We start from the raw sequence: 25102 nt of genomic DNA, 5'->3' as shown, positions 1-25102 counted from the left end.
TGCAGGAATATCTTTTTTTCTAAAAGTCAAATGTCCACTTGGTCTCCCAAAAAATGCTGTTTCATACAATAGTACTAAGGCACTTTTGTATGATACGGCTAATTTATTATACCTAAACCCTCCTGGGCATTGTGTTATTTCAGCTATAATAATAATAATAATTGTAAGATTGGTACCATCTACGAAGTACGGGCTACGAGTTCTATCTACCGAGTAATATCATATTATTATAGTGAAAACCAACTTATACTGAACTCTCTATAAGGAACACATACTCACCCTAAAGTATTAAACTGTAAAAGTAGCAGCGCCGAAGAGCTAATTTTTTTTGTGATTTGTATGGGCAGCCGCGCGTCATGAATTTTTCCATACAAAGGTGAAAAAAAAAAGTTACTCTTCCAGCATGCTTTCAGCGCTGCTAATATGTACTTTGACAGTAAACCTTATAGGAATCAAAATTATTATGACCATAGAGAAAATAATTATACACTCTATAGTCTGGCAAAAAAGTGAAGAAATTAAAAAGTGGCAACATCGTAGTGTCATCCCTTTTTTCTTAGATTGATTTGAAAGGGATGACAAAACGATGTTGCCACTTTTTAATTTCTTCACTTTTTTGACAGACTATAATATATTATAGTCTATGTTATTAAGTACTTGAGTTTTGCTAAACCTTGTACAGTGGCGCGGAGTCTACATTCCCTCTGACCGAATTACGATGATTTAGTGTCTAATATTGTCAGTCTATGAATTATTAATTCTACTAAACGATTATTAAATAGTACTCTCCCGAATTTCATCGGCCATTACCGGGTTAAGTACCGCGGTGGGCGCGTGAAAGTATTTTTATGGACATGCCAAGGGTGATCCATTGTTAATTCACTCTTCCCCTTGACAAGGCATGATTTAATGCTATGGGTTCTATTATGGTTTTCGCGTTTCTTTAGTATAAATTAAGTATATATGAAAACTGCATGAAAGCCTCAGAAAAATACGACGGTCTCAAAGTAATCTTTGAAAATATTTTTACGTGGGAGAGCCATGCTTCGGCACGAATGGGCCGGCTCGACCGGATAAATACCACGTTCTCACAGAAAACCGGCGTGAAACAGCGCTTGCGCTGTGTTTCGCCGAGTGAGTGAGTTTACCGGAGGCCCAATCCCCTAACCCATACCCTATTCCCTTTCCTACCCTCCCCTATTCCCTTCCCTTCCCTACCCTCCCCTATTACCCTATTCCCTCTTAAAAGGCCGGCAACGCACTTGCAGCTCTTCTGATGCTGCGAGTGTCCATGGGCGACGGAAATTGCTTTCCATCAGGTGACCCGTTTGCTCGTTTGCCCCCTTATTTCATTAAAAAAAAATCTAAATTCATACCTACTTTTAAAATATAGTTACTTACTAGGTTTGATTACAGTTATAATATGTCGTATACTTCGAAGAAACCTGTAGGCCTACTACGAAACCGTTTTGAGACTCAATCGGACGAGAATGCTGCGTCCTGCTCTAACGACGTCATTTCACGTTTGTTAGAGCAGAGCGCGGCATTCTCGTACGATTGTTTGAGTTTCAAAATAGTTTCGTGGTACGGTCCCTGTTCGCCACCTCCTAAGGCCACTGTTGATTTATTTTACTTTTCGTGTGTTTCGTATGATGGTGCGATATAAAAACTAGATTATATACGTGGTTTATATACGTGGTTAGTATAGTATAGTTTTATACGTGGGAGAGCCATGCTTCGGCACGAATGGGCCGGCTCGACCGGAGAAATACCACGTTCTCACAGAAAACCGGCTTGAAACAGCGCTTGCGCTATGTTTCGCCGAGTGAGTGAGTTTACCGGAGGCCCAATCCCCTACCCTATTCCCTTCTCTTCCCTTCCCTACCTTCCCCTATTCCCTTCCCTTCCCTACCCTCCCCTATTACCCTATTCCCTCTTTAAAGGCCGGCAACGCACTTGCAGCTCTTCTAATGCTGCGAGTGTCCATGGGCGACGGATGTTGCTTTCCATCAGGTGACCCGTTTGCTCGTTTGCCCCCTAAAAAAAAAAAAACCTTAATGTTAGCATTTTTGGAACGAAGTTACTTATCGCGCGTTCGGCGTAAAGGAGGCTAGACTGAACGATATTAATTGACCTCGACACTTTTTTATTAGTACCTGCATGGTAGGGGCAGAGGGCGTTGGTAGTATTCCTGAGCGTGAATAGGTGGCGTTTTTTTAATAATTTTTTGAGTGTACAATGTACATAATATATTATATGTTACATACTTACAGGTTTTTTGAACATAAGAAATAACTTCGTTCCATTCGGGTGTCCCTTGACACCTCTCAAGTTTTTATCCCTTTTACCAAATCTTAATTTAGTGAAATACTTAATTAGGAATTAGCCATATTTTATTTTTACGTGTTTAAAACATAAACAGTCCATAGACATTGAAACTGTGAAAGTTCATTAATGGATGCTGTTAAGCATTCGTGTACTAACCCACACAAAAATTACGTATTGAGTTATGAATGCAGTTATGTCCTGTAGATGATTTAGAACAAGACTGCATTCAAACAACAAAAAAAATGTGGGTTAGGACACTAATGCTTAACAGCGACCATTTAGAAGACAATAATTATAATACATAGTTCAAAACGTTGCTGAAAGTTATTTTGAAAGTTTCTATGATTATGATTCTTATGTGGTTGGCATAAGGTCCTATGACCTATCAGAGGTAAAACATCTCAGACCAGTCGGTGGCGCGAACAGCGAATCACGGTCTATAAAAACTTTTTACGCCACACAAGGGATTTTGTTCGTAATATCGATAGTCGATAGAATTTAAAAAACGAAAAATAAATTATTTATTGAAATATGTAAAAACAAAGAACTCGCTATTATATTATAACTTTGTTACACTTATTAGTGTTAATATATAATTCAATTAATAATAAATAATTAAATTAATAGTACTTGCTAAAAATACGATTGCTAGTCTGCGATTATGATAAAAATTAAAAAATTCACGTCCGCCCCGTGTTACGCACCGCGGCGCTAACTGTGCCATTTTTCTCTTGATGCGAAATAATACCTACTCGACCCGAGCGGTGCGGTGCGGAGTGCGGACCGATAATTACTAAACATTATTTTGATTTAAAAATATGAAAAAAAAAACAGATAAAATTATTTTATGAGCCTACTGTTAATATAAGTACTTATTCAGTTTCAGAACAATGGTAGATAGGTATTGTTTAATAGTTCGTTTTAAATTATTTATCGACAATTATGTATTATTAAAATTATTAATCCTTTTACAGTATCGAGTCGATACTATATTAGAGTATCGATACTATCGACAAGTCGTTACGCCCATCACTAGAAGACAATATTAGCGGCGTAAGTGGATTTGCATTTCTTTATTGGATCAGCGGAAATTGTGAAAAATTCAACCACTCGCTTTTAATGAGAGCAGGGATACAACGCATATTGAAAAAAATCGGCCAAGTGCGAGTCGCACTCGCGCACGAAGGGTTCCGTACCGGTATAGAACGAAACTAGACAAAAAATTGTGTTTTTTGTATGGGAGCGCCCTTAAATATTATTTTTTTAGTATTTGTTGTCATAGCAGCAACAGATATTATACCTACACAATCTGTAAGAAAAATTCAGAAGTCTAGCTTATATAGCGGTTCTTGAGTTACAGCCTGGAGACACACAGACAGACGGACAGACGGACAAACACACAGACATCGAAGTCTTAGTAATATTTTCCCGTTTTTACCCTTTGGGTACGGAACCCTAAAAACCACTACCGAAGACCCGATACCGCCTTCTTGAAAGTCGATTAACTCTTCAAGTTAAAATTCAAGTAGGTAAGATTTCTTTTATTACCTACTAGTACTTCAAGTAAGTACTAATATTATGTATTCCGTGCTACTAGAGAACTTCTTAAAGTAATTCTGCGGAAACCGTACATTATGCTGCGATAAATAGCGGCAAAGTACGTGTAATGTAAGCAGTGGCGGATTTACCAATAGGCTAAGTAGGCTGGAGCCTAGAGCGGCAGATTAAGAGAGGCGGCAAAAGCCCCCTTTTTTTATCTTACAGAAATAAAAAAATCCCACCAAAAACATTTCTTGTAAAATATTGCCGAGACGACCACATATTAGGTTTAAAGTTTACCCTGTGAAAAAGATATGTGATCTCATGTAGAGCCAAGCTTCTGAATTTACACGGCCTAACTCTACTGACCCTAACTTAAACAAATTCTACAATACCAGTAATAAATACCGCACAGGGTGAAACCTTGTGTGGTCGTCTCAACAAAAATTTTCAAAAAATGGATTTGGTGGGATATGATTGTGAACTAAACTAACGTATTGAATTTCAAAGGTCAGTTATAGGGGCGGCAAAAATTGAATAGCCTGCAGGCGGCAAATTTGTAAATCCGCCACTGAATGTAAGACGAAAGTCGATACTACCAGACCTACCAGTCTACCACCTCGGCACCATACCTATGAAAATTGCTCTCAATGCTCTAAGGGTGCGTGATGCGTCCACAAGACCTTAACCGTGTCATTTCATAAGGGTGGGTTGCACCAGAGGCGTTGTTAAAGTTAAGGTTATGGTTATCGTCGAATATGGCGTCCATTGTTGAGTTTTACTAGAGATTTGACAGTTCATTCGACATTTTGTTATAGTTAAGTATAGTTAAAGTAAGTTGGTGCAACCCACCCTAGTGTATCATCATGACTGTATGTCTGTACTGTAACTCTGTTCCTAATAAAGATATTCAGGCATGTGACTTGTCTAATATTGTGTAAGACAAAGACAACCAGACTTTGAGTAGCTATACGCGTAATAATTAATATTGTATATTCACGACATACAATATTAATTATTCATCCATCGATTTCCATTGCCTTTTTACAGACAAAATATTATGGGAATGGAACATAGGTAATAAGTCTGTCAAAAAAGTGAAGAAATTAAAAAGGACTGTTGTTATTTTATCTTTGATTTTCATAACTATCAGAGAGGCCTCCAAATCACAGCAAGGACCTACTAACGTTCGTTAGTTTTATGTTACGTCCATAACAAAATTGTGTATTGTGGGTCAAGAAAGTGAAGAAATACGTAGGAGAGCCATGCTTCTGCACGAATGGGCCGGCTCGACCGGAGAAATACCACGTTCTCACAGAAAACCGGCGTGAAACAGCGCTTGCGCTGTGTTTCGCCGAGTGAGCGAGTTTACCGGAGGCCCAATCCCCTAACCTATTCCCTTCTCTACCGCCCCTATTCCCTTCCCTTCCCATCCCTACCCTCCCCTATTACCCTATTCCCTCTTAAAAGGCCGGCAACGCACCTGCAGCTCTTCTGATGCTGCGAGTGTCCATGGGCGACGGTGGTTGCTTTCCATCAGGTGACCCGTTTGCTCGTTTGCCCCCTTATTTCATAAAAAAAAATTAAAATGTGGCAGCATCGTAGTGTCATCCCTTTTTTCTAGATTGATTTGAAAGGGATGACACTACGATGTTGCTACTTTTTAATTTCTTCACTTTTTTGACAGACTACAAGAATTCTAGAATTTGTTATATCACTCTGCAAATTAATAATTAAAAGTAGCTCCTAGCAATCAGAATTCAGAATCATCCAACTTATTCTCCATATCCTTAAAGTTTAAACATTAATAGTAATGGCGGCGGTTCGGTCGTTCCGGCGATGGATGGCACGCCGCTAGTGAAGTATCGCCAATTTGTGGATTGCGCGCCAAATGGACCGTAACTGTCAATCCGCATTCGAATTTCAAATTTGAAATATAACGTTTTTTTATCTTAAGGCCCTAGAGTCAGACATTCCGCGTAGGTACGAGTTCCAGGAAATCAAAGGCCTGAGGAGCTGACAGGTCGCTGGACATTAAATAATCTTAATTAAAAACTAAACTTGATTAACTACACGAGAATTAATTAGCACACAGTTATTGATATACTTAGCTTATAAACACAATATAGCTAAGCTAAATACATAGCCTATCCTTTAGGTACGTTGAAATAAGAACTGAACCTAAGACAGCATGTGGTTATTATCTACTATCGAAGGGACATTCTAAACATTAGCGGCGATAGTGGGGGGGGGGGGTGCTACGCTGGGTAACCGTCCAGCCTGCCTAGCATACGCCAACGAGATATCTCACTCTCGAGATAATGAAAAACTACTCGTCTCATAATGTCAAAATCTCGACATTATCTCGCCAAAACTCTATAAAAATGTGTAATTTTAAAAAAAATGTTTGACATGCTAGGGTCAATAGAGATGAAAAGACAAACCATCAAACATCGAGAAAAGATGTAGAGTGAGATATCTCGTTGGCGTATGCAGTATGCTAGACAGGCTGGACGCCAGATAAAAAGGGGCGCTGAAGGCAAACAAAAGGGGTGCCAATTTTTTCAGTATTACGGCCAGCATCCTGGGTGCCGAAGAAACCTCGCCCAGGGCGCTGGTAGTGCTAAAACCGGCCCTGATTCGAAACAAAGGGATTAATTTTAAGTGCCACTTAAAATTAATCCTTATTTTACATATCCGCATTTTCTTAATCTTGTAGCTATGAGACTTAGCTTGACGAACGGAAAGTTTTTAAAATATTCACCAAGTTTCCCACTTATTAGGTTACAGGATCATGTTGAGGCGAAGTTGTATTACTTTGGGGTCCAATTAAAACTTGCTTCCATGTTGCTGGAGCATTTTTATTTACGTTGACTTTGTATAGTGCGTCAAGAAAGTGAATAAATTTAAAAGTGGCAACATCGTAGTGTCATCCCTTTTTTCTTAGATTGATTCGAAAGGGATGACCAAGGGATGACACTGCGATGTTGCCACTTTTTAATTTCTTCACTTTCTTGACGCACTATACACAATTTTGTTGTGGACGTCGAATAAAACTAACGAACGTTAGTAGTTCCTTGCTGTGATTTGGAGGCCTCTCTGATAATTATGAAAATCAAAGATAAAATAACAACAGTCCATCCTGAGTCCTGACTGAACTTCAATCCACGTATTAATAAGTCACTGTCAAGAAACATAAGAAATAGTTAAATAAATCGCACACCAGCGTTATACATTAGGAAATACCGAACTGAAAAAGGTACGAGAATTTTTCAAACGTCCAAATTTATGGTCGCTCAATTGAATTTCACAGTTGATTTGCGCGGGGCCGAAAAAATCTACCGGTTTTCAAATTTCGAATATCTGTCAAATAAGGAGGGAAATGCCAGGCGCCAACTAAGGGCCTGCACACACATTCATGCTATTTTAAATTACTTTGTTTATGAGTATTATGTAACAATGCTATATTATAATAATGTGTCTCAAATTAATTATTATAATCTTTTGAATCACTTTATCAAAAACCTAAATTCTTATTTTTTTTATATTAGATGACGCCCGCAAATCCGTTGCGCCGAAATTCATTTATCGCGCGGGAACCGTACATTTTTTCGGTATAAAAAGTATCTTATGTCCTTTCCCGTGACTGAGACTATACCCATGCCAAATCTCAGCAAAATCGATTCAGCGGTTTGGGCGTAAAGAGGTTACTGACAGACCTGTGCTTTTTATCCCGGAAAAATGTACGGTCCCCGCGCGATTAACGAATTTTGGCGTAACGTAGTGGCAGGCGTCATCTAGAAAACTAAGTATATATATGAAGCAAAAAGTCTGCAATCTGCTTTATACGGAGGGTCGTATGTCAAACGGGAAATAGTTATTTATGGGGGCTATTCACAAATTGCATCGTGGTCGAATTGATATATCGAAATGTTTTATATGTAAATGCGGCCCTAGACGGATAGTGCCCACAAATAGGCCCACTGTGATTTTTTTGGTGACATACATCTTATTAAACATATTATCAGCTAAGTATCTTAATATTATTAAAATTATTAAAATAATGATGACCAAATACATGATATACTTACTTAAAATTTACTAATTTCTTCATTTAACATAATTGGTACTCTAATCAAATAATAATCAAATGTAGGTACTTTTTCTTTACTAAAATAATAATTATAACTGGGTTATAATTATTATTCTACCTTTTAACTAGCATAATAAATTAATAATATTAAAACTGAGAGGAGCGAAGCGGAAGGATTTAATCAAGCCATTTTAGGTAATTAACTTTGTAGTAACGTGCATAATATTATTATCACCAAATTATTATAATACACCATCCAACACTACTTAAACTAAACGGCCACCATAACTAAATAACGCGACTTAAAATTATTTTATCGCCCGAAAACCGTACATTTTCCACAAAAAATAACTATTCTTAATGTCCTTTCCCGTATTTCAAAGTTCATATAATATTTAAATATCTCCAAACTACCATCTAAATCGGTTCAACACAGACATAGACTCACTTTCTCATCTATACTAAATTCTTAATAATAATATTATAATATTTAGTGTGCCCCCAAATAAGTAAATGCGAAAGTGTGTACCTACATATTATTCTGTCTGTGAGTCTATACTGCCACTAGTGACGAGTAGCCGAAACTTTTACGAAAATTTTATTGACAAGCTCAAGTCAAGCTACGGAAAATTAAAGGATTTATTGAGAAATTTGAGTATTTTCAAGCATTGTTGTATTCCCGGATGTTCTAATACATACAAGAAAAATAAAGGCAAATCGAACGATCTAAAATTTTACTATTTTCCTGCCAAAAGTATTCACATGCCATGGCTTATTGAAAAACGAAAGAAATGGATAAAAGCCGGTAAAACATACGTAAGTACTTAAAAAGTTCCATGAATGTTATGTGTAGACTCGTAAAAACACTGAATTTTGTAGATTATAACCGTAAATTCATTTAGATAAACACAATATGAACCTAACCTATAACCGTTGCTTCTTTCAGTAAACATCCAAACTGGAAGCCAGTTTGGAAGTTGAAGTTCCATCTAAATTTTACATACCTACCTGTGCACCGCTCATTTAATTGGCCAAGATCGGAAATCCTGTACACCCGGCATATAATATACCTACCTACAATTTTTCCTGAAGAAGAAAATAAAAAAAACTCTTGTAAAAAAGAATTTCAAAGACATCAACTAGAATGCATCAAAAGTAAGGATAATTTGGAGAAGTCCTGCCAGGAATTCAACACTGAGGCACATAATATAATATAATAGTACTCCTTAATAGTGTTTATCTTGAAATATCATTGATCTTGAACCATCTTGTCAAAGTGTTGGTTTTCAAAAGGATGATTCTTCAAGTAGGAAAACTATTAATAGTGCAGTATTTGTATGTTATTTAAAGAATATAGTGTTTGCACTGATGAGCTACACAAGATAAAAATAGTGACAGACAAAAGTTGTAAAGATGGTATCGAGCGAATCACAGAAGGTTGATGAAATAAAAGCATTTATTTTATAATAATAACAATAATAATAAAAATTTTATTCAAACATAAATACAATACACTGCACACACTAAAGCAAAAAAAAAAAGCAAACAATAACCCAAAAGAAAAAATAAAACAAACAACAAACTACAAAAAAAAATTATGGCATCATTAGGCAGTGCATTGTATAATGCCGAAAAGGATACCCACTCAGGTGTATTACCACGGCGCAGAACACTGCACCGCGGTACCTGATCTTCCGTGGTTCCTATACATATTACGCCTGACGCACGACAGATTCAACATAAATAATAATAATAATATATAATAATAATATACATAATATAATAATACAATAAAATAATAAAATATCATTTATAATACTTAAATAAGAGTACGGTAGCTGCTATTTACGATACGGCACGGCATAACACCCGCACCTGTGACAACGACATTTTAGTGAACTTGTTTTATTTTATTAATCCACAAGCATTTTCAGTAATATAAGTATTTTTGCATCTTCATTATTTTATTGCAATATTTATCAAGTTTTTACTTTCTGTGCTGATGGATGCTACTAATTACTTTTTCAGATATTTTCTTAGTTAACTAGATAAGCTTTAAACATTTTTATTCACGCTTTCGTTCTTTGTTTACGGTTAGAAACTCATCCATACTGAATATTATAAATGCGAAAGTGTAGACGTCTGTTAGCACTTCACGCCCAAACCGCTGAACAAATTTTGCTGAAATTTGGTATGGATTTACTTTGAGCCCCGGGAAAGGACGTAGGATACTTTTTATTCCGGGAAAATGTACGGTTCTCGCGCGATAAATGATTTTTAGCGCAACGGAGTTGCGGGCGTCATCTAGTATTTCACTTTAATCCTTCGATCGCGGATTCTTGGAAATCTGTTGTTGTTCTCGCGGCCGCATGTGGCAACTTGGGCGTGTAAGTATTCAATCATTTTATAGTCTAAAACATATAAAAAAACACTTATAAACTAGCCGGGGTCAAAGAGATTGCGAAGCCAAAGTCACTCACAAGTTACTTCTTTTACTCGCATCATGTCGCTGCTGTCGAATTACGACGCCCTCTATAGTTTCTGCACGGTCCCTATACAGTACACAGTCTTTAGTTTACTTTAGACTTTAGTCAGTCTTCGATGATCATGGTCAAGAAGATCATGGATTATGAATCCGTTGCGCCATAAAAAAAGAAAATAATAAAAACAGCTGATTTTGACTTTGACAAATTATCACATGATCGTGTGACAGATCGCAGAAGTCGAAATCAGTGTTGCCAACTTACTGGAATTTCCACTAGATCTGGTGGTTTAGACGTACCTTTATTATATTATAATTATCTTTATTCGTTTGGCCGCATTCTAACGCTGATATAGAGCGATTATTTAGCATGATGAATGTTGTCAAGACTTAACAGAGAAACCGGATGAAGTTTCTTTCGTGCAAGGTTAGCACGCGAAGGCAAAATATGCTGTAATAACAACATAATACCAAATACCGTATTACAAAAATTAGAACTAAAGAAATTTATTCTTCCCAAACTGAACAAGTAAATGACAATGATTCCTCTAAATACGTTCATCTTTAATATTTAGTTAAGTACCTACTTATACATAGGTACATAGGTAGGTAACTAAAGTTTTCCTTTTTTGTAGTAAGTACCTAACAAATTAATTATTTCATAATAATAATGACGTTGTTGTTGTATTATTTTCAAATTATATTCAGACAGGTTGTTGTTGTCTTTACGTTATTTAGTGGAATTCTGGTGGTTTGAGAGGCCAATTAGGTTTTAGCGGTTTCTGGTGGTTTAAAAAAAAAAGTTGGCAACACTGGTCGAAATGAAAATAATTACCTATAGGCTATACTATAAAACGTAAACCATACGTAAACGTAGTAAATTCTCCAATCTCCGGTAGGAGTATTTATGGAGTATTTGTGTTTAGTGATTACTGCGTTATGCGGAGTATATAGTTTATGAAATTCTGATAAATATCCAGTAACATTACGAATCACAATAAAAACATATGGACACTAACTACAGTAAGTCAAGATGGATTTTTCCGAAAAGGTGGTGTTAATAACTGGTGCCGGCTCTGGCATCGGAGCCGCCACAGCTATACACTTCTCAAAACTATCAGCCAAACTTGTCCTAGTCGATAAAAAAGGCGACAACTTGAAAAGAATCGCCTTATATTGCGAGAGAGCAAAATCAATAAAACCATTGACGATAGTCGCAGATTTAACCGAAGATTTAGACGTGGAGAGAATCGTAAAGGAAACCATTGAGCAGACCGACAAACTAGATGTTTTGGTAAACAATGCTGGCATAATAGCAATGGGAGGAATCAAGAAAACTGATATGGAGTCTTTTGATAAAGTTATCTCTACAAACGTAAGATCTGTGTATCATCTCACTATGTTGTGCGTTCCTCATCTAGTCAACAGCAAAGGCTGTGTTATAAATGTCTCCAGCATATCCAGTAGCAAACCCAACACCATGTCCTTAGCATACAATATGTCTAAAGCTGCCTTGGACCAGTTCACCAAATGCACGGCTCTGGAACTGGCAGCAGACGGTGTTAGAGTCAATTCTGTAAATGTTGGTTTTGTTAAAACCAATCTGTTCAAGGATACAGGCCTCACAGAAGATCAGCTTGATATGTTCTGCAAGAATAACGCTTGCGGAACACCTCTGAAGAGAATTGTTGAAGGGGAAGAAGTTGCTAACTTGATCTCCTTCCTAGCGAGTGACATAGCTAAAAGCATTACGGGATCTTGCTATGTCATAGACGGAGGAAAGTCTTTGGCCTAGTTTGCATTTATATCAATATGGATCTTAGATCTTGATTATTTTTATTAAAATGTGTTTTGTCTAGGCTTCGATGTATAGCTATATTTTGATAGGAAATTTTTAGAACCATAGGTATTATTGTGAAAGTATTAATTATTTATTTATTAAATTGTATATTTTTCATGTTACATTTGGCATTTCATTACATTTTATAAAAACTTGTTTCATTCGAAAAATTAAACTTGTTGCCATGAAAGCAATTAATATATTTTTATTTTAAGAAGAGTTGTCAACACTAATAAATAATAATTATTAGTCTGAGTGTGCAATAGTATCAGGCGCGGTCCAAAGGTCACAGGGGACATGACCCCCCCCAAATCCTAATTTCAAATTGAAAAATCTCAAAATCTTACCAAATAATAAAAGGAAATTTCTAGCTATCCCCTAACCACCACTGCATCCTTAGACCTTAGACAGCTGTCAACCCAGAACCATCCGAAGGCGCAGATAAAAAAAAATTAGTGTAGTGAATAGTGATTAGTGAGTGACCCCCCCCCCCCAAAATTTCAGGCTACGACCGCGCATGAATAGTATATATACAATAGAACCATAGAGTAACTTATACAGGGTGTAACAAAAATAACTGAAACACCAAATTTTGTTTTCGCTTTTATGGGGAAACTCGTGACGCTCTGGCCCTTGCCCATACAAACGTGAAAAAAAATTTTATCTTTCAGAGCTGCTACTTTCACAATGAACTCTCTACAAGGAACACATACATACCCTAAAGTATTATCACTTATTTTTGTTACATACTGTATATATATATATGTAGTAGGTAAGTCGTACCAATATAGGCTCAACTCACGATGGGGCAGTGGAATCGATGCGTCACGTTTTTTGCCAAAACATGTTATTTATTATTCATCTCTTGGACTATTTGTGTATGGGTGAGGCCGCCAATTTTTGCTGATTTGGTAATATTTTTTCTCCGCCCTCGGTATTTTAAAAATTATTGTTTATCTTATGTTCGAAAACTGATTCTAACTAAGAAAATAAAGCACTCAAGAATGCATTAGAATTATTTCGGTTCAAATCATATTCTGGTGGTCACGTCCCTCAGCCATGATGATACAAAATAATTGTCATCCGCCGTGGAAGAGGTGCACTTCAACTGTCGCTGTAGCAGTAAGTATGACAGATTTGAAGATAAATCGGATATATTATGTTATGAATACTTATATAAATGGCTATTACCCAGTGCTATTACCTCACCTAATTTTTTTAGTATTTTAAGATATTCTTTATACCTAATTTTTTTTTTTTTAAATTAAATGAATTGTTAGAAACATCAATTCTACCCAACTTTTTAAACGTCACCAATAATACCCATTTGTTATTATCGTTGTGTTAGGGAAGGTGAAATAGGGAGGTGGCAATGCTGAGTTTTTACGTACTTTATGAAAAATCTCGTAATATCCGAAATTTTTCGACAGCTCACATTTGAACCTCAGACGGGCTGTGTGTAACACAGTTTTTTTCAAAGGAAGTGTTTTTGTGACACAATTACTGTAACTACATATTACGGTTTATACGTGGGAGAGCCATGCTTCGGCACGAATAGGTCGGCTCGACCGGAGAAATACCACGTTCTCACAGAAAACCGGCGTGAAACAGCGCTAGCGCTGTGTTTCGCCGAGTGAGTGAGTTTACCGGAGGCCCAATCCCCTACCCTATTCCCTTCCCTACCCTCCCCAATTCCCTTCCCCATTCCTACCCTCCCCTATTACCCTATACCCTCTTAAAAGGCCGGCAACGCACCTGCAGCTCTTCTGATGCTGCGAGTGTCCATGGGCGACGGAAATTGCTTTCCATCAGGTGACCCGTTTGCTCGTTTGCCCCCTTATTTCATAAAAAAAAACTATCAATGCATCATGTGAGTACTGAGTAGTCAAAACTCAAAAGGGCCATGTTTGCGACTATATTCCCCGCGTTTTGCCTCCTATTTTGAGCGTTTTGATCGTTTTTAACGTCAAATGGAACGCGGGGATTGTGTATTATTTACAGAGATAAGTTTGATTTTGTCAACGCTACGGTAGCGTAGAAATAAAAATTCGCTACCGTACCATTTTAGTATGTAGAGTAGCGTAGACACTTTTTCTTGTAGTAGAAGTATCTAACTATCTACGCTACCAACGCAATAACTCAGTGCCAAATCAGCAAAAATTGGCGGCCTCATCCGTAGGTATAGAGATGAAATAATATATTTTTAAAGCGTCGATGACCGAATGCGCGACGCACGTTATCACGTCACATTTAGTACAAAATACAAATATAGCTTGTCAATAATAGTACATAATATTTTAAAAAGATAAAACCGACTTCAAAATTGTACGTAATTGACAATTAAAATTCCCTATCTCCTTATCAGCTAGTACAACAAAAAAAGAATTACTCAAAAGTCAAATCGGACTTGTAGTTCGGGAGATAATATGCGACACAAACATATAAACATAAGTATCTAGGTACATTACATACAGTTCTGGAAATATTACATACTTGGGTACATACGGGTCGAATTGATAACCTCCTTTTTTTGAAGTCAGTTAAAAAAGAGTAGTGCTGAACATAACTTTTAAATCACTTAAAAACTGCAATTATTGTACAAAGACCTTATTATTTTTTGATCGTAATTATGTTTGGAAATTTTATTTCAGCGTCTACTCTTTATTCTTTTCTGTAGTGGAGTATAAACATTAAACATGCCTATTTTTGGACTCAGCATTTTTACTACTATGCTCAATGTAGCTCAGTGGTAGAGCGTTCGCTTTGCATGTGAAAGGCCCCGGGTTCGATCCCCCGCATCTCCAAGATTTTCAAGTACGAAATAAAATAAAAAAACAATGTTTTATCTTTTTATTTCAAGGATCAGATCAAACAATCATGTAGTAAATTTTAAGTAGGTAAAACACTAAAATTAAATGCTTACATGTAATTTGTTCGGATTGAGTATGCTCACAAGCTCATTGGCTTTTGAATAACCAAAATTACCAGAATTCAAACTTGTCACAAAAAAAAAATGTACTTATAATTTATATTTCATAAAATAGAGGCAAAGTGTAGACAGTAGAATGGTAATCTTAATTTAAAATTAAACCTAAACACATTACATAAAATGTAAAGGAATTTTCAGCAAACTAAGTACAACTTATTTATCAAATTCTTGGACATAATAATAATATTATTGTAAGGTACATAAGGCACCTACATTTGATATATAAATCTGTGAACTATTACACCACATTCAAAAGACGAATCTTTCTTATACGTCTACTAACTAGTAAAATCTTCTAATTTTCTAATCGTATGTAAAATCTACTAGTAGTTTACTGTTTACAGCTCAATTGTCCAGAAAAAGACCTAAGCCCAGAACCACATTATCCGGAATCCCTACGGTCAGAAAACAACGCAGTTAGTGGGACTCTACGCTAATTAATACTGTAGCAGACGGTAGCAGTTTCAATACATATTGTTAGTGTCGAAACACACGAGGCCGAGGTTACGCCGGCGTAAATTCCGCCGCGTTTCAAACGCATACAAAATACGGACGAAACGCGAGGGATGACACACCATTCCGTCGCGTTACGTCCGTATTTTGTATGCGTTTGACATTTGCGGCGAAATTTACGCCGGCGTAACTTCGGCCTAGTGTGTGTCGACACTCACATTCAAAGTTATCTCAAGCCATGCTAATGGGTCAGTAAGATTCCGGATAATTAATTCCAAGAGCCTTAGCCGGCCCCTAGACGGTCAATTGTATTGTGCAATATCACGCTTCAACTTTATTAAACAGTATTTGACAAATAGATTACGCGATAATATAACGCGATGTATTGAACATACGAACGGGACGGTCAATAATTTTATTATTCGTCTAGGGGCCCGCTTAACGTGACACGACACGACACGGCATTTCACGTTCCATACGATTGACGTTTGTAAAACGCCCCACTGACGTTTTAGAAACGTCAATTCCATAAAACTTGAAGTGTCGCATAGTGAGGTCTCGCCTTTAGTGAAAATGACATTGCGTCGGTCGTATAGGAAGGAATGAATGACAAATACACTATATACATTCAGAAATCGATTTGAATTTTGAACACCACTCGACGCTATATAACACGCTTAATTTATTCGATATACGACTAATCTAGCAACACTAGGTCTGAACACTTTTCGAATACATCTATCGATTTACTTTGCCTATTAAAAATAGTATTTCGACTACTATTTTACCCGACTTCACTGAAAGCTCTAATTTAGTTTACAATTCGAATTTCAGGAATGTTTATTAGACACAAGTTACAAATATTATCATTTATCACCGATTTCGAAATCGTGGGTCCACCACATTATTAATTGGCAAATAAAGATAAACCTAGGCAAGTTATAATTTATTATTCTCGTTGGAATATTATATTGCCAACTTTAAAAAATAAATTACGCACATGATTTACATTTTACTACGTATGTAAAACATTTAAATAGAAAATTTGTTAGCCGAAAACAATCTAGAAAGGTCTCCCGCGGGCCACTTGCCCCACAGCAACATAAAAAGAGGCCATAATATGACAATGTTATACAGGGTGCAATAATTAAACCTTCCGGCCAAATTTGGATATTGATCCTTGCTAAAAATAAAAACACGTATTTTTTTTTAAATCTAATTAAAGGACTTTATCGTAAACGATAATGCCGTCCATAAACACGTATTTTTCTATTATAATCACTTAGTACTAAAATGTTGAGAAATAGCTTCCGAAAGTTTTACCTACAAAACACCACAAAATATGGACACTATGCGCCATGCGCCGCCCGCGCCAATCACGCTAAAACGTATTTCATTGATAACAATAATTCTTGTTATTATCATAAGTTGCGAATTTTCCCTTCATACTTTAACGGGCTTAGGAGCGTCAAATGTAAAGGACGTAGGTATTTATTTTAGGTTAAGGTTAAGTACGAATAATAAGCTTGGACTCTCTTAATGATAAAAAACCCTTTAAAAAATTGGTCGGTAGATTTAATTGCACCCTGTATTTCGAAAGTCACTAAAAATACACAATATTTGTAACTTTGTGTCGCACAATTTTAAAATTATTAAAACATTCGATACAAAACACTGTAAGAATCGGTCTTGAATAAACATAAGCTGAGCAAATTTTGTAATAGTTTAAAATTTAAATAATAGATTTAAAGAAGAAAAAGATTTTTAAACGTATTAAAAGATATATGTAATTAAAACATTTAATATACCAATACTTATTCCATTTTGACACCTGGGCAATTTTTTTTATCTTATTATTTTTCAATTGTTTCAAAGATTTAAAGCTAAAGACAGCAATTTATTAACACTCACTATGTAAACTCCGCCTTTTTTGTTATAAAAAAAGGCGGAATTTAAAACGAAAGTCATTAATTTTTCATCGATCGGACTACATTAATATTTATGTATCAAATATACCAAATATTTAAACATTTTTAACTGTAACGTCAGATGGGGTAAGATGTTTATGGGGAAACAGGGCCAGTTAATACAAGAGGTATGTTGCTCTAACCCCATTAATTCCCTTTAGGAAACTTCGCTTAGTAGAAATCAGAAAAGCTGCTGTTGTAAGACAAAAAAATATAAAGGAATCTGCTCCAGTGCGTTTCGTCGCGTCTTCTAAACGGATAAATATGAACGTATGACCTTCCCTATGCTTCGTTTCTAGTCCGTCAATCTGTTGAAACATCGCTTGCGACGTCGCAACGCATTAATATCGCATATCATAAAATATGTAAAACGACCCTTAGCTGCGACTGCAATAATCATTAACTGCGTTTCCGTATCTAACAACAAAATATATACTCTACAGAATTGTTTCTCTCACCCCACCTGACATTAAAATATCCTATGTCTTCTGTCGATTCATGTTGAGGTCGGTGTTACGCTCGCGGCTCGAGCGCAAGCGGCGGCGGCGCGAGCGGCCCGCACACGCGAAGCGCGGCTGCTGCGTTTGCTGTCGCTGCTGCACTTGCTGTTGTTGCTGCTGCGTTCGCTGTCGCGGTGCTGTCGGCCTCGGGCACGTCCGACGCTGAGGGGCGTGTCGAGGCGGGCGGCGTCGGCGCGTCCACATCATTCTGCAATCCAACGCGCTGAGCTCAGCCGCCGCCCGCTACAACACCGGGGGGAGGGGTAGGAAGGGGGCGGGGCGGGGCAAAGGGGAGGGGCGCTCCGTTACTATGGATACGGTGCCGCGTTACCGACGCGTCGACTGCGACTATTCTAGCAAATGATTTCTGGTCTAGCGAATTATATCAGGTCTAGCAATTGTTATACGTTTTAGAATAGCTACTCGCTATAGAAACGGGAAAATAAAGTGACTAAAACTATAAATCTAATTTTTGAATTGTGAATTTTAACATAATAGTACCTACTTTTTTGGAAAATTGGGGGTTTCTGTTGAAAATATTGTTTTTCTAGAAGTCAACGGTCAGTAAAGCGGCAGTTCGTATAATCTATGCTAAGTAACTATAAAAAACCAAAAATGTTTTGGAAACAATCGTATATTTGTAAACGAGATTCTAAGTATTTAAAACAAAAAGTTGATATGTCTAAGTTTAAAATTTAGTGCTGAAGCCATGAAATGAAGAGGCAGAATGATAAATATGAGTTAAATGTAGAAAAAACGAAGCATTATCATGAAAAACTATGGAAAAATGTGGACTAGATTACCTATGAGATCTATAGGCAACCTATAGGAACTATGCTGGACTTATGGGTTTTGGGATCTGTATAATATGATTTGTGCTAACCATCATAAAAAATATACTACTAAGGACATTCCTTGTTACCAAAAACACAAAAAACTGACAAAAGTCATGCATTGTTAGTACCAAACTACCAAAAAGCTTCGTGTTATAATTTTTGGACACTTTTTAAGAATAAAAGTAAAGAAAATAAATACTGTTGTTATTTGTTGGTATATAAGTTGGTTAGTAAAAAATGTTATAAAATTCCTGCCTATTTTAAAATTATAATTATTTTATTTATCAGGGGCACATCATAAGCTCTCGTCAAACATGTCAAATTCATTTTGCAATATTTAAAAATGTGTAAATCATGTAAAAAGCAGAGAAGCCCAACTAGCGGCCCGCAAACAGAGCTTACGATAAACAACAATTCATGCAATGGATTCTTGACTGTATGTGTAATTTGTATTAGCTAGTTTTAATATGATGCGGAAGCTTAAGACAATATATAAATACATTATAAAAATACAAAAATATAAAACTTATAATAATAAACACTAATTAACAATATGGTCCTAAAACCGACACCTTTAATACACTTACAATAATACAGATACAAAAATACAAAAAATACATATCACAACATTCGTACATTTAAATACCTGTTACAATGACGATGAAGATAATAATAGTGTTAGGTCACAAACATTGCCTAAATCCCGAATAGCTGACTAGAAACAACAAATAACTACATTTCAATAATTTGGCCTTCCTTACTCTCCTCTAAGACAGGGATTCCCAACCTTTCACCCAAGAAAGAAAGCTAATAAAATTTTGCTAACAGACACTACAAAACTCTAGCTATAACTGCTAAAACACAAAACTGCAACAGTTCATAAAATGTTGAAAAAAAAACCTTAAACAAATGGTCTCATTTTATTGGTCCTAATTTATTTTTGAGACTTAGCGACCCATCGGTTGGGAAGTCCTGCTTTTACTACATCTCATGCCTATCTCTGTGTGTACTGGCCCTAGCTTTGAACCATCCATGCGTATAAGTCTAGCAACATTTTATTTTTTCTAGCAACATTGTTTTACTCGTGTACCAAACCTTTACTTACTATGACATTTTGCGAGCTTACTGTAAAAATACTAGCTCTATTATTAAATTACATATTTCTAGCACCATTTTACTCCTGACCACGGCGGATCTAATGCTAGCTATTACCAAATAACAATAATTATTTATCCTACGAAATAATTGTTTGATACAAGTTTACCGTTTTACTAACCAAGTAACAAATAAAGTTTTTAATCTAACATGTTGATGGACATTTTAATAATAAATTATAAAATCTATCCTTGTCATCTAAGTTTAAATGAAGATGAAAAACTATACCGTAGTCAGGTAATTATACTTTTTAATTCGTAGCGTCTTCTATGACAAAATACAGTCTATACGTGGCATCCCTATAGGTTCCACTTTGGGCCCTCCTTTTGACCATAAGGCCCGGTACACACTTACTGTGAGCGACGTGCTTACAACCCAAGTACGCTCGCCTTAGCGCTATTGTCACTTTGCCCTGAATCACAAATATGCCATGGTCAAATTGAAAATAAAAAAAAAAAACAAATCGATATTCATTCGCGCCAAATTTTTGACAAGTCCGATTCGAAATTTAAATTCAGATCATCAGTAAGATTCTAAAGTCTAATCTATAATTTGTAATAATATCCAAAACACACAGTTTGAAGCGAAATAACAATTATAAAAAACTCATAAATACGCAAATGAAATCTCACAAAACAAGCTCTACAAAATATTTTTTACTTTTTATATTGTTATAAAAATATGTGTGATTTTATTGGCAGTATAAATTATATTCATTTGCCTATTTCAAGGTTTCTAAAAAAAAGAAACCATGCCGAAATAGAAAGATGTCTCACCACGCTATATCCAGACTTGGCCTGCAATAATATTGACAGTTGAAAACCTAGCCTAGTCCTAGCCTACAGTAACGAAAACTCATGTTCTTAAACATATAAATAACAATATATTATACAAATTACATAAATATATCTTGATAATATCGATATATTATATTTGCAACGCCGATATAAAATATTTCAAGAGAAACTTAACAAATGTTAAGAATTTTAACTTTGATTTTTAGAATACTGCACTTTAAAAAAAAAATTACTTAAATGTTGCAAATATAACAGAAATAAATATAAATGTAGCAAATTATACCGAACATACATAATATAACATACAGTAACATATAAACACCAAAGTAAACAAAATATTCCCATACACCAACATACCAATACATTTTACTTAGTGCTTTGTAACAATTTCACATTGACTTATTCTAGTTCAATATTTATTTTTAACAATATTAAACCCTATTTTGGAAAATAACTTAGCAGCATCTGTCTAAGTTAATAATATATCATGTTATCTCATTTTCTTCTTATTGAAAGGGACAGAAAATGCATCAGCATCCGTAGCATAGTTACAGTAGAGATGCGAAAGTATAAACCAACTGCGGAAATAAACTGACGGTGCCGTTCCGATCTTTACCGCGACTAGCAGCGATCGACATTTGATGATTGATGGAATGGACACTCGTAGTATCAGAAGAGCCGCAGGTGCGCATTCCCGGCATTTTAAGACGGAATAGGGTTATAGGGGAGGGTAGGGAAGGGAATAGGTTAGGGGATTGGGACTCCGGTAAACTCACTCACTCGGCGAAACACAGCGCAAGCGCTGTTTCACGCCGGTTTTATGTGAGAACGTGGTATTTCTCCGGTCGAGCCGGCCCATTCGTGCCGAAGCATGACTTTCCCACGTAAAAAGCCACAAGCGTAAAATTCAATTAAAATTACACTTTATGGCATAGACACTTTATAGATAGTAGGAATTTATTTGAATTTTTAGGACTATAGTCTAATGTCATAAAGTGGCATTATATTTGATTTTTTATCAATCGCGGCTAGCTGCGGTAAAGATAGGAACGGCACCTTCAGTTTATCTCCGCTGTTTGTCTATATTTTCGCTTCTCTACAGTCATATTGCTACGAATGCTGGAGTTTGTGTCAAAAAGTTAAAAAAATATTTTTTACATGTTAATAAGTAAATGTCATTGCAAAGTTTGGATTTAAGAATATTGTTATTTATTGTGTTTTTATAAACTTATTAAATAAACTTTCTTTATAATAAAATTATTTTATTATAAAGAAAGTTTATTTAACAAGATCTTATAAATATTTCAAAATTAGACAGAATTTCAGAGAATTTGTGTAATAGGTAAATAGAATAAGCCAGTGTGAGGCAGTGTGCTAATGGAAGAGGGCCTCATTCTAGTTCGGAACCCGATAAGACCCGGTAAGACATAGTCAGGGGCACATACTTTGGGGCCACGATAACATGACAAGTTATTAAGTACAGAGGATTTTGAAATCATTGAGGTACTTTCCTTCGAATACCACAACAAAAATATATACAGTTCTGAGTGGTAAGCCAAGATCTTTTCGTTTTCGCTTCGTTATAGAAACGCCGATCAAAATGTATGGAATTGACATAAGACGAGTCGAACGTCAACGTCATATTAGCGAACGCTTATGTCAATTCCATACATTTTGATCGGCGTTTCTATAACGAAGCGAAAACGAAAAGATCTTGTCTCACCCCCCACTCCCCAGTAACTCAGCTGAGTACAAAGATAAAAGATTGTCTACTGTATATATTTAAATTGTGATAATTTTAACTGAAAGAGTACTTTTATGTTATAAGCTGTTTTATGCGAACCAAATTAACCCCAATCATTTTAAATGACGAAGATCCCAGTAAAATGTTGCTTTGAAATTCGCGTACAGTAACTGACAGAATCGACGCGGATGCAACAAGCCAAAATACATTTCAGTGCTACAACGATCATTTGGCGTGTATCATGAATTAGAACGCCACCATTTTAGTGTCCCTTGGCTTAGAAGACGGGTGTTTCACAAAAACGCCTTAATAATATTGTAACACTTGTAAGGGCTAACCATAAAGTTAATATACCTAGCGGAATAGAGCAACAATTTCGAGTTGTCAAACGTAACCGAAATTGGTTTCATATGTGTGTAAAAATATGTGTACGTATTCACTTACACAAGCATGATTGAACATGATTTCTATGAGATTAAATTGTCAACGTGCGGCACGTGCCGACTGGACGTCAAAAAAAGAGTGCTGCTGTCATGTATCACACGTCTCTTTTTACCACGCAGCAAGCTGAGCAACTTGAGCAAGAGAGATGTCACTGATAGTGACATCTCTCTTGCTCAGGCCTTTGTTTCTCTATTCCGCTAGGTATATTAACTTTATGGGGCTAGCACTTGTTTATTATCTCAAGCGGCTAGAAATCTCGTCTCCGCGCCCTTCTGCTCGCAGGAAATTTCGAAGCACCAACCGAACGGCATCACTCAATTTTTTTTTAAACTGAAGAGTTTGAAAAAGCATGTAGTTTATAGTCTGTCAAGAAAGTCATGACAGGCGGGAAAATTTTCTAAACGTAATCACGGTTATAAGGTGCATTTTTTTCTTTGTATTTTCACAGACAGTATATTACATTTTAAATATTGTCACCTTGCACATTTTTATCTCGAATGAATAAAGTTCTCATATTTTTTATTTCATTTAAAAAAATTCCCGCCTGTCATGACTTTCTTGACAGACTATATGTCAAAATCATCATTAAATTATAATGAAAATTTCGACATAAAACACGTACATTTTCTTTAAATCTCTTCAGTCTTCGTTGAACTCTTTAGTAAACTAAAGGAAGTGAGGTAAACCTCACTTTAGGTAGCCATACCCAGTGCGACCGTTAAAGACTTTAACAATACCACATGGCCCCATGACTACTGTCTAGTGTGAGTGCAGGAAGCGTAGTGTGAGGAACAAAGCGAGGATGCAGTGCAATATCCGCAGCAGGGTTACCTTGAGCGGCACAGGGGGAGCCTCCAGGTGGTAGCCCGTCGCGCACAGCCGTTGCAGTAGCGAGATGCCTGGGACATTTAAAAACAAATGATTTTGTAAGTTTGCTTTTACAATTACCCCCTTACTAATAAACGGTGTATAAGCTTTGAATAGTTATACAGTGTTTTGTCTTCTTCAATCCAATTAAAAATGTCACTTGTGTGACAGGAACAAAACACTGTATAACTATTCAAAGCTTATACAACGTTTATTAGTAAGGGGGTTAGTGTATTATGATAAAATGAAATTTCGAGGAAGAATAGCAGTGAGTCCGTCAATGATAAAATTATGTGACTTACTAGGGTTTTTAAGTATGTAAGAACAACATTAATGGTCGTTATTAAGCATTAGTGTCCTAACCCATTTTTTTTTTGTTGTTAAATATCGACTGTCTTGTTCTAAATAATCTAAAGAACATAACTGCATTCATAACTCAATAGGTAATTTTTTGTGGATTAGTACACGAATGCTTAACAGCGTCTATTTAATAGTTTAGATTTTTACTAAAAAGCAACCGTAAATTTGCCGTGGATATGATGATCGGGTGGAACAGAATAACGCAATTTATGTATAGCGTTGCGTCGACACACAAGACGATGCGGTACCGTTAGTAGACAATCATTAACAAATAGTAAACAAATATTCAGCATAAAGATCCTTGCAGGACTGTTGCATACTACCCGGCCTGCCTGTCGCCGCTATACCTCGTCTCCCAGGCGTCAAACAGCCTAATATAGAAGCGCGTTTGCCGTAGGGAATACACCTGAACACAGCACTACAAGGATCTTTCTAGCATAAAGATCCTTGAAGGACTATCGCATACTAACCGCCCTGCCTGTCGCCGCTATATCTCGTCTCCCAGGCGTCAAACAGCCTGTTTTATACTTGGTCCTTTTGTCCAGGGGCCGTACCACGAAACCGTTTTGAGACTCAAACAATCGTACGAGAATGCCGCGTCCTACGCTAACAAACGAGAAATGACGTTGTTAGAGCAGGACGCGGCATTCCCATTCGATTGTTTGAGTCTCAAAACGGTTTCGTAGTAGGCCTACAGCATACAAAGCT

The 25102-nt window shown here is 36.4% G+C and overlaps 2 protein-coding genes, 1 long non-coding RNA gene and 1 other non-coding gene across 12 annotated transcripts in view; 3 read left to right on the top strand and 1 right to left on the bottom strand.

Moving 5' to 3' along the window:
* The first annotated feature begins 1471 nt into the window (after positions 1-1471).
* Positions 1472-24922, top strand: LOC121735752. Its single transcript, XR_006036902.1, has 3 exons — positions 1472-1595; positions 8814-8817; positions 24911-24922. It is a non-coding gene; the product is annotated as an uncharacterized LOC121735752 (long non-coding RNA).
* Positions 11296-12367, top strand: LOC121735751 (3-oxoacyl-[acyl-carrier-protein] reductase FabG-like). Its single transcript, XM_042126676.1, has one exon. The coding sequence runs from the start codon at positions 11476-11478 to the stop codon at positions 12235-12237; it is 762 nt and encodes a 253-aa protein (XP_041982610.1). The 5' UTR covers positions 11296-11475; the 3' UTR covers positions 12238-12367.
* Trnaa-ugc lies at positions 15014-15086 on the top strand. The gene has a single exon. It is a non-coding gene; the product is annotated as a tRNA-Ala (tRNA).
* LOC121735749 (tubulin polyglutamylase TTLL4-like) overlaps positions 17526-25102 on the bottom strand; it is a 41581-nt gene continuing 34004 nt past the window's right edge. Inside the window, exons 16-18 of one of the 9 annotated variants that reach the window (XM_042126668.1) lie at positions 24865-24911; positions 23999-24066; positions 17526-18434 (exon numbers count right to left, since the gene is read on the bottom strand). In XM_042126668.1, the coding sequence (XP_041982602.1) occupies positions 18171-18434; positions 23999-24066; positions 24865-24911 (379 nt within the window). In that variant the 3' untranslated portion in view covers positions 17526-18170. Of the gene's footprint in view, positions 18435-19269; positions 20595-20958; positions 20980-23998; positions 24067-24864; positions 24912-25102 lie in introns of those variants that run through there. The other 8 variants (XM_042126670.1, XM_042126673.1, XM_042126667.1 and 5 more) reach the window with 8 other exon arrangements.

Source organism: Aricia agestis, chromosome 18 (assembly GCF_905147365.1).
Source record: "Aricia agestis chromosome 18, ilAriAges1.1, whole genome shotgun sequence".
NCBI lineage: Eukaryota > Metazoa > Arthropoda > Insecta > Lepidoptera > Lycaenidae > Aricia > Aricia agestis.
Note: the sequence above shows the minus strand (reverse complement) of the source record. Positions and strands in the feature narration are given on the sequence as shown.